The following is a 9232-nucleotide window of genomic DNA, read 5'->3' as shown; positions in this document are numbered from 1 at the left end:
CCAACCGCGGTCGCGATCTTTCCTTTTCCTTGGCTAGCGCTTGCAAGGCAGACACCTTACCTCTAGCGCCACCTCGTCAACCGGCCCCTTGGCCCTATTTTCAAGTTTTTGTCTACTAATGAGGAAACTAATAAAAGCTAAGAGATCAAAACCCAGAATGATTCTTATATACAGAAGATATGGACAATATAGATGTTGCTGGTCTATACACTATGTACATTTTTTGTTTGTTTGTTTTTTTGGGTCACTCCTTGCAGCGCTCAGGGGTTACTCCTGGCTCAGAAATCGCTCCTGGAAGGCTCGGGGGACCATATGGGATGCCGGGATTTGAACCACCGTCCTTCTGCATGCTAGGCAAATGCCTTGCCTTCATGCTATCTTTCCGGCCCCCTATGTACATATTTAAAATACAAAATTCATCCAATTTCATCAAAGGACAAAGGAAGAAAACTGACTTTAGTTTTTCATTGTAACCTCAGGATCAAAATTAAAGGAGTGAATTTTGCATCTTCACCATCATTCTATTTTTTGTTTGTGGCTTTGAATTTTGGTTTGGGGGCCGCACCCAGATACACTCGGGGGTTACTCCTGGCTCTGCATTCAGAAATCACTCCTGGCAGGTTCAGGGGACCATATTAAATGCTGGGATCAAGCCTTGGTCATCCACACTCAAGGCAAACACCCTACTCGCTTATTTTTAATGAACCATTGTGATTTACAAAGTTGTTCATAATTGGGTTTCAGACATGCAATGTTTCAAGGCCATACCCACCAGCAGCGTCAACCTCCCTCCATCAATGTTCTGAGCCCATCCCATGCACAACTCCTGCCCCTGAAACTGCCAGAATAATAGGGCCATTTTAAATTTTATTTTATTTTTTTCGTTTTAAATTTTAATTGTTAAAGTTTGGGTTTCATAATCTCACTGTTGTTGACTATGGTTTGGATATTTAGTTGTGTCCTTTTTCACCATAGATTCTTACAAAAAATAACTTTAAAAAAGAACTGCCAAACATCATGATGTCACAAATGAGTGGAGGTGGGTTGGAGAGATGGTACAGTGGGAAAGGTGCTTTCCTTAGTCAACCCAGGTTGATCCTCAGCATCCCATATGCACTTCAGCATCCCTGTGCACCATAAGGAGTGATTCCTGAGCACCACTGGATGTGGTCCTCAAACCAAAAGAGTGTCTAGAACAGTAACCGTGTCTGCTACTTGATGTTGCGGACTACCCTGCGGCAGTGACTGGTCTTCATCTCCTCCAGGGCCTGTTCCAGCTGCCGCACCAAGTGCAGCAATGTGGCTGGGTCAGTCTGTAGCACCTCAGTGCAGCGCTCTCCATTCTGGGCCAGGTGCAGTTTCATCGTCACCGATGGTTTGATTTGCTGCCTAAGGCTTCTGCTTGCAAGCTAGAATGTAAAGGGAATGAGAGCACAATGATTCAATAATCACGAGGAAAACACAGCTCCTATTGCCTCCTGTCACAGAAAATACTCAAATTTCCAACGAATTGCAGACTTCAAAATGAAGAATGTGATAAAGTCTTTAGAGAGAAAGAGATAGGCAGATATGAAACCGGGAAGGATGAAGGACCAGAAAGACTGACCAATGAGAGAGAGAGAGAGAGAGAGAGAGAGAGAGAGAGAGAGAGAGAGAGAGAAGAGAGAGAGGAGAGGAAAGGGGAGGGGAGGGGAGGGGTGGGGAGGGGAGGGGAGGAGAGGAGAGGAGAGGGGAGGAGAAGAGAAGAGAGGGGAGGAGAGGAGAGGGGAGGGGAGGGGAGGGGAGGAGGGGGAGGGGGAGGGGAGGGGAGGGGAGGAGAGGAGAGGAGAGGAGAGGGAGGGGAGGGGAGGGGAGGGGAGGGGGGAGGGGAGGAGAGGAGAGGGAGGAGAGGAGAGGAGAGGAGAGGAGAGGAGAGGAGAGGAGAGGAGAGGAGAGGAGAGGAGAGGGAGGAGAGGAGAGGAAGGGGAGGAGAGGAGAGGAGAGGAGAGGAGAGGAGAGGAGAGGAGAGGAAGGAGAGGAAGAAGGAAGAGAAAGAGGAAGAGAAAGAGAAAGAAAGAGAAAGAGAAAGAGAAAGAGGATAGAGATATAAAAACTTTAAACCAGAAAGTTATTTCAGGTGAGAGGGAATACGCTAAGCATGAAGCCATAAGCTGAAGAAAATCTTATAGTCTGTGTAGCTGGTGGTTTCGTACTAGAGCCCTGCATGCTCTGGAACTCCAGGGCTACTCCCAAAGATGCTAAGGGCCACCACATGAAGGTGGGAAGGAAAGTAAGATCTGATCCCCTCTACTATCTTCCAGAGCCCTCTAAGCCAGGTTTTGGGTATTTTTTGTTTTGTTTTGTTTTTTGTTGTGATCAGAGCATACTCCTGGCTCTGCACTCAGGAATTACTCTTGGCTGGCTCAGGCTGATATGGGATATCAGGGATCAAGCCTGGGTGGAATGCCCTACCCACAGTATGATTGCTCTGATCCCTAAGCCAGGTATTTTTGTTTTTGTTTTTGAAGGGGGGGGTCACACCAGTTGGTGCTCCTGAATCTAAATGATCACTCCTTCTGAGATTTTGTGTGGCACCAGGGACAAACCAGGTTAGCTGCACACAAAGCAAACACTCTGCCTGTTGTACTATATCCTGGCACCTAGAGATTTCCTTTTATTTAAAAAAAAAAAAAAAAAAAGGAACATGGTTGGTCTGGTGGTGCAGAGCTGTAAGGCTTGCCGGGCTAGCCTAGGACAAACTGCGATTCGATCCCCGGCGTCCCACATGGTTCCCCCCAAGCCAGGAGTGATTTCTGAGTGCATAGCTAGAAATAACCCCTGAACATCACCGGATGTGGCCCAATAAATAAATAAATAAAAATAAACAAACATACCTGTACATCTAGTCGCCACTCCAGGCTATGGTAGCTAGGAAGGTCTGGTGCCAATTCACTCAGAATAGTTCTGATCTCCTTTCTATTGTCTAGGTAAAGCTGAAGCAACAAGTTGTTCAATTCTTCAGGGAATCCCAGAACAAAAACAGAATCTTGGAAATCCAGTTCAGAAATCTACAAGTGACAGAAGTTAACAGACATCCACCTTTATCTGTCTAGTACAGGATAAAATATTTGACATAAACAAAGAACTAGACTCTGAGCTAATTCTTTTGTGTGGAGTAAATGAAATGTTCCTTGCCATCTACTTTTTAGGCATGTAGAAGCTGGAGCTTCTCAAGGTGCGAGTTCTCCATCAACCCCCCAAACTCCATCTGCGGGGGGCCCCCCCCCCCCCCCGTTCCTTCCTCCCTCAGAAGATCCTCACCATAAGCTTTGAGCTTTCAGCAAGTAGGTACGTCAATCCTTCCACTCCATGCTGGACAGTGTCACTGCTCACATTTAGTTTTCCTGAAAAAGGGTAAAGAACAAACCAAGACCCTGCTAACAATGTTTCTCCATTTAAGGAGTAAGTGCTGGTTTGGGGATGAAGCAACAGAGCAGCAGATAGGGTGCTAGCCTTGCATGCAGCCCACCTGGATTTGACCTCTAGCATCCCATCTGGTTCCCAACCCCTGCTAAATGTGATCTCTGAATACTGACAAATATGGCCCAAAATAAAAACAAGCGAAAAGAGTAAGTAAGCACTGGGGCCAGATATAGAGTACAACCAGTAAGGTCTTGCCTCTCACTAGGCTGAGCAGGGTGCAATCCCTGGCACCACAATGAGATTCCCTGAACAAGTCTGGAGCAGAACTGGGAATAAGTACTGAGGAGAGAGCAAGGTGTGACTAAAAATCATCATCAAAAAAGGAGTAAATACTATCCATAACTCAATGTTTTCAATCTCTGCAAGAAAAACAGCTGGCATATCTCTTGCTTTTTCCACAGCCAGTCAAAGGCCTAATTCCCACCGCATAACCAGTGCACATTTGTGGGAGGAGAGGCCTGGGCTACAACAGGCACTGCCAGGGGTTCATGTGCTGCAGAGTCCAGAGCTAAATACAAACTGCAGCCCAGAGCCATCTCTCCTGACCACAAGCTCTTTTAAATGCAGGAACTGAGCGAGAAAACAACAGGAAGGGCGCTTGCCTTTAATTCAGCTCACTGAGCTCAAGCACTCCAGCACTCCATATGGCCCCCTGAGCTCTGCCAAGAATGATCCCTGAGACCCAGGAGCAAGCCCAAAGCAGCAAGAGGTGTTCCACCCCACTCCAAGAAAGAAAATACACAATGGTCTTTTTTGAGACTAGTGGGGAAGAAGTTTAATGGGTTGGGTACAGGTTTTTGTATGCAGGATCTCTGGTTCGATCCCCTGATCCCCTGCATCGCAGGCCCCCTTTCCATGGCCTAGTGAAAGAAACCGGGGGTGGGGCATTTGCCTTGCACTAGGCCAGTGGTTCTCAAATAGTGGGGCGTGAGGTCAGTAAAGGGGGGCACATTTGACCTCAGCAAACACTGTCCTAACAAGCTAAGCCCCGTGTTTATGTCTCTGTATGTCTCTGGAGCTGAGAGTTGCTGTGTCCTGCTTTCAACCCCGCTTCAAAAAGCTATGCATTGCAAAACGTGCTCACGGTAGCCATGAATCCAGATATCACCTCTAATAAAAAAAAATCAGCTCAAATTATTTTATAGATTTTTGTTTTGCAGGTTAAAGTATTTTTTAAAATAAAGATACTATTGACAGTCCCGGGGGTGTGTGCAAAATGTTTTCTTCTTCCTAGGAGGGGCATGCCAGAAAATAATTGAGAAGAACTGCACTGGGCTGACCCTGGTTCAGGATCCCCGCCATCCCCCTAGAGTCTCTGCAGCCACGCCAGTGATGTCTGAGCACCGCCGGGTATGGCCCAGAAGTTGAGAAAAAAGGGAAAGAAAACACCAAAGCAGGGCAGCGGGTTAGGAGGCGCGCCCAGCTCCTTCCAGCCCTGCAGAAGCGGAAGCGGGGTGCCAAGGCCCAATGCAAACGACGTCCAGATGCCTAGTTGACCCTCGCGCTGCACCCGCCGAGCCCGCCGCTTACTGGCGGCGCCTTCGTAAACTTTGGGGTTCGAGCCTCGTCGCAGGAACTCCACCGCGATCCGCCCGAACTCGGAGACCACTGCAGGGAGAGAGGAAGAAGAGCCTGAGCCCCGCCGATCTCCCGCACCCCCGCCTAGGCCCCACCCGACGCCCCGGACCAGGGGGCGGACCCGCGCTGTCCACTTGCGGCAGGAAAGCCAGATGCTCCCGGTGCTCCTCCGACAGGTCTAGCAGCATCTTGACGGCTCTGACACTTCCGGGTAGGTCCGGCACTTCCGGGGCCGGCCCGCCGCCACTTCCGGGATGCGTCCGGTACCAAAAGGCTCCGGTGCCTCCCATATGGGATGTCGGGATTCAAACCAATGACCTTCTGCATGAAAGGCAAATGCCTTACCTCCATCCTTTCTCCCCGGCTTTCCCCCCCCCACTCTCTCTTTCTTTCTTTCCCTCCCTCCCTCCCTCTCCCCCCTCTCTCTCTTTCTTCCTTTCTCTTTCTTCCTTCTTTCCTTCCTTTCTTTCTCTCTCTCTTTCTTTCTTTCTTTCTTTCTTTCTTTCTTTCTTTCTTTCTTCCTTCCTTCTTCCTTCCTTCCTTCCTTTTTCTTCCTTCCTTTCTTTCTTTCTTCCTTCCTTCCTTCCTTCCTTCCTTCCTTCCTTCCTTCCTTCCTTCCTTCCTTCCTTCCTTCCTTCCTTCCTTTTTCTTCCTTCCTTCCTTTCTTTCTTTGTTTTTTCTTTTTTTGGTTTTTCGGCCACACTCGTTTGATGCTCAGGGCTTACTCCTGGCTAAGCGCTCAGAAATTGCCCCTGGCTTGGGGGGACCATATGGGACGCCAGGGGATCGAACCGTGGTCCTTCCTTGGCTAGCGCTTGCAAGACACACCTTACCTCTAGCGCCAACTCACCGGCCCCTCTTTCTTTCTTTCTTCTTTCTTTCTTTCTTTCTTTCTTTCTTTCTTTCTTTCTTTCTTTCTTTCTTTCTTTCTTTCTTTCTTTCTTTCTTTCTTTCTTTCTTCTTTCTTTCTTTCTTTCTTCCTTCCTTCTTTCTTCTTTCTTTCTCTCTTTCTTTCTCTCTCTCTTTCTTTCTTTCTTTCATTCTTTCTTTCTTTCTTTCTTTCTTTCTTTCTTTATTTCTTCTTTATTTCTTTCTTTCTTGCTTTCTTTCTTGCTTTCTTTCTTCTTTTTCCTCTATCTCCTCCCTCCACACACCCCCCACACCCCACACACAGACACACCCCAACCACACCCCCACACAAGACACACCCCACACAGACACACCCCACACACACCCCACACACACCCCAGGGGGGCAGGGTTTCGTGGGACCCTGTGACATTTACTAAACATATTCATATTTATTAATATGAATGCCTGGAGCTGTCTTGGCATTAAGTTTTTTGAGAGGCTTTTTCTAGATGGGACCCACTGGGAAGAAAAAAAAAAGGATAGAGGCATGCTATGGAAAAGATAGAGAGCTACTGGTTTGCACCGAAGTGATTGTCTATGTTGCCTTCTTGAATTTGCCTCGTGCAGACTAAGTGCAACTGGCATAGTCTGTTATATTCTCAGATGATGCATTGAGGTACCACAGATGATGCAATAAACCAGCAACTGTTGGAAGGGGCCGCACGATGACCACCTGCTCAGGACAGTCTGCATAGTGAGCTGAAGTCTGGAGGTGGCAGGACTTTGAAATTGAGATGTTTTTGGGAGGGGGCAGAATGATAATACAGCCAGGTAAGGTTTGCCTTGCACATATTGAACTAGGTTTTATCCCCAGCATGCCTAATGGTCCCCCAGACCCCTCCAGCATCACCGTGTGTGACCCAAACCAATCTCCCTCTAAATAAATAAATAAATAAATAAATAAATAAATAAATAAATAAATAAATAAAATCATTTGTCCTCAGGGCCAAGCAAACTAAAGCCACAATGAGACATCATTTCAAAGCCAATAAAAACCAAACCCCAAAACATCCCATTTTGGCAAGTGTGTGAAGCAACTTGGAAAGCTTTTTTTTCTTAGTGGAAGTGTGAGACCATAGAAAGAATCTGAACAAATGTTGTTAAAGAGCTTTATTATTATTATTAGACTTTGGGTCACAATGGTGTTTAAGTTTATAGTACTGACAAATAAAGTTGCTGCACAGCCCAGCCCTACCTACCCTGGCGCTGTAATGTCCATGTCCTTCCTTCCCTATGTCACCTGAAATTGCTCTTCCTCCCCTCCCCCCCCCGTTTTTGTTTGTTTGTTTGTTTGTTTTGGGGGGGCTTGGGCCTCCTCCCGCGGTGCTCAGGGGTTACTCCTGGCTGTCTGCTCAGAAATAGTTCCTGGCAGGCGCGGGGGACCATATGGGACACCGAGATTCGAACCAACCACCTTAGGTCCTGGATCGGCTGCTTGCAAGGCAAACGCCGCTGTGCTCTCTCCAGGCCCATCTTCCTCCCCTTCTATCCTCAATTTTTGTTTGTTTTTTGGGTCACACCCAGTGGTGCTCAGGGGTTAATCCTGGCTCTGCACTCAGAAATTGCTCCTGGGGAAGAGGGCGGGGGACACAACACCTGCCAAGACAGACCGGACAGGAAAGGGATAAAATGCAGCCGGGTCCACATCACATCCCAGGACTCGGCCCGCCATGAACTGCGCACCCCAATTCGTCCCCGCGGGCAACCCTCCCCAGCTATGTCATGCTCAAGGAGGAGTCGGTGATGGCAAAGCGGGGGCTGCCTCGGGGCTCGGTGCAGGTGACCTCCACCATGGTCAACATGCAGTCCGAGGTCTCAGTGCCCGACCACATGGTGTGGTTCCTCTTCAACGCCCTCTTCATGAACTTCTGCTGCTTAGGCTTCGAGGCCTTTGCCTACTCCATGAAGTCTAGGGACAGGAAGATGGTGGGTGACGTGATCGGAGCCCAGAGCTACGCGTCCACCGCCAAGTGCCTGAACATCAGCGCCCTGATCCTGGGCCTCTTCCTCAACATCGAAGCCATCGTTGCCATGGTGTTTGCCGGCTCCATCTTGTACCAAGCTCACTACCAAAATAAGCACGATGATGGAGGCTTCTAGAAGGACCCTGTCTTACGGTGCATGACACACAACCCCCACCCAGCCAAACTCAGCAGCGTGAACTGGGCCTGTCCCAACTTCACCCCCATCAGCAGCTCCTGCAGACAAACCCTCAGCATCAATATCAATAAAGATTCTGGCTGTGAAAAAAAAAAAAAAAAAAAAAGAAATTGCTCCTGGCAGGTTCAGGGACATGTGGGATGCCGGGATTCGAACCACAGTCCATCCTGGATTGGCCGTGTGCAAGACAAACGTCCTACTGCTGTGCTTTCTCTTCAGTCTCCTCAATTATTTATTGATTGACAGATTTTGATGCCTACTGATCCCTTCCTTAGCACCACCCCTATGGTCCAGACCCTCTAACCACTAAATGTGGTACAAAAACAAACAAAAAAATCCTGGGGTCCCAGCACCTGCCTCACAAGGATGTATGTAGGTCTGACTTGTATACCCCAGAACTGCACACAAGTAAAAGTTCTTATAAGCATCTTCTTTCTGTCACCCCATTTCCCCTGTCTGTCTCCTCTCTTCCCTTGCCTCTACAATTCCCTTCTGCCTTTCATTCTCTCTTCCTTGCCTTTGCTTTTTTTTTTTTTCCCTTTTCTTTTCTTTGTGCTTTTGGGCCACACCTGACAGTGCTGAGGTGTTACTCCTGGCTTTGGGCTCAGAAATTATTCCTGGCAGGCTGGAGGTACTATATGTGATGCAGGGATCAAACCTGGGTCAGCTGCATACAAGGCAAATGCTCTACCCACTGTGCTATCATTCCAGCCCTGCTCTTTATTTCTTTTTCAAACTCTTTGTCCTTCTCTCTTTCCCCTTTTTTCATTCTTTTTTCTCTTTTTTCATTCTTTTGTTCTCCTTTCTATTTTGTGTTTCTCCCTATCTTTCTCTTTTGGCCATACCAGGGCTTATTCCTGGTTATATGCTCATGTATCACTCCAAATGGAGCTCAAAGGTCATATGCCATCCTGGGTATCCAACATGAGTTGGACACATGCAAAGCTTAATTAACCTTTGTGCTTTCTCACTCTCTACCTACCCATCCATCCATCTATCCATCCATCCATCCATCCATCCATCCATCCATCCATCCATCCATCCATCCATCCATCTATCTCCAACTCAGGTCCTTGTGTGTACAAAGCATACTGTCAGCTATTGCAGAATATCCATTGTTC

At 47.8% G+C, this 9232-nt stretch overlaps 1 protein-coding gene and 1 pseudogene across 2 annotated transcripts; one reads left to right on the top strand and one right to left on the bottom strand.

Moving 5' to 3' along the window:
• Nucleotides 1–989: 989 nt before the first annotated feature.
• Nucleotides 990–5239, bottom strand: COMMD2 (COMM domain containing 2). 2 transcript variants are annotated; one of them, XM_049785367.1, is made up of 5 exons: nucleotides 5162–5239; nucleotides 4993–5070; nucleotides 3301–3383; nucleotides 2874–3047; nucleotides 990–1409 (listed from the first exon to the last, which is right to left on the bottom strand). In XM_049785367.1, exons 1-5 carry the CDS (start codon nucleotides 5226–5228, stop codon nucleotides 1212–1214), a joined length of 600 nt encoding a protein of 199 aa, XP_049641324.1. In that variant the 5' UTR covers nucleotides 5229–5239; the 3' UTR covers nucleotides 990–1211. The 2 variants fall into 2 exon arrangements, with proteins under 2 accessions (XP_049641324.1, XP_049641325.1); XM_049785368.1 differs by lacking the exon at nucleotides 4993–5070 and having other exon boundaries at nucleotides 5162–5237.
• Nucleotides 5240–7621: 2382 nt separating this feature from the next.
• LOC126025566 (interferon-induced transmembrane protein 3-like) lies at nucleotides 7622–8159 on the top strand (annotated as a pseudogene).
• The last annotated feature ends 1073 nt before the right edge of the window (nucleotides 8160–9232 follow it).

The sequence above is a fragment of the Suncus etruscus genome, chromosome 13 (genome assembly GCF_024139225.1).
Source record: "Suncus etruscus isolate mSunEtr1 chromosome 13, mSunEtr1.pri.cur, whole genome shotgun sequence".
Classification (NCBI taxonomy): domain Eukaryota; kingdom Metazoa; phylum Chordata; class Mammalia; order Eulipotyphla; family Soricidae; genus Suncus; species Suncus etruscus.
This window is presented reverse-complemented; position numbering and strand designations above follow the sequence as displayed.

Bases quoted from the DNA above. Each gene is read 5' to 3' on its own strand.
- COMMD2 (XM_049785367.1), bottom strand. From the start codon at position 5,228: ATGCTGCTAGACCTGTCGGAGGAGCACCGGGAGCATCTGGCTTTCCTG. The intron at 5,071-5,161 runs GTCCGCCCCCTG...CTCTCCCTGCAG, and splicing joins GCCGCAAGTGGACAGCGCGG to TGGTCTCCGAGTTCGGGCGG. The intron at 1,410-2,873 runs GTATGTTTGTTT...TTTACATTCTAG, and splicing joins AGTGGCGACTAGATGTACAG to CTTGCAAGCAGAAGCCTTAG.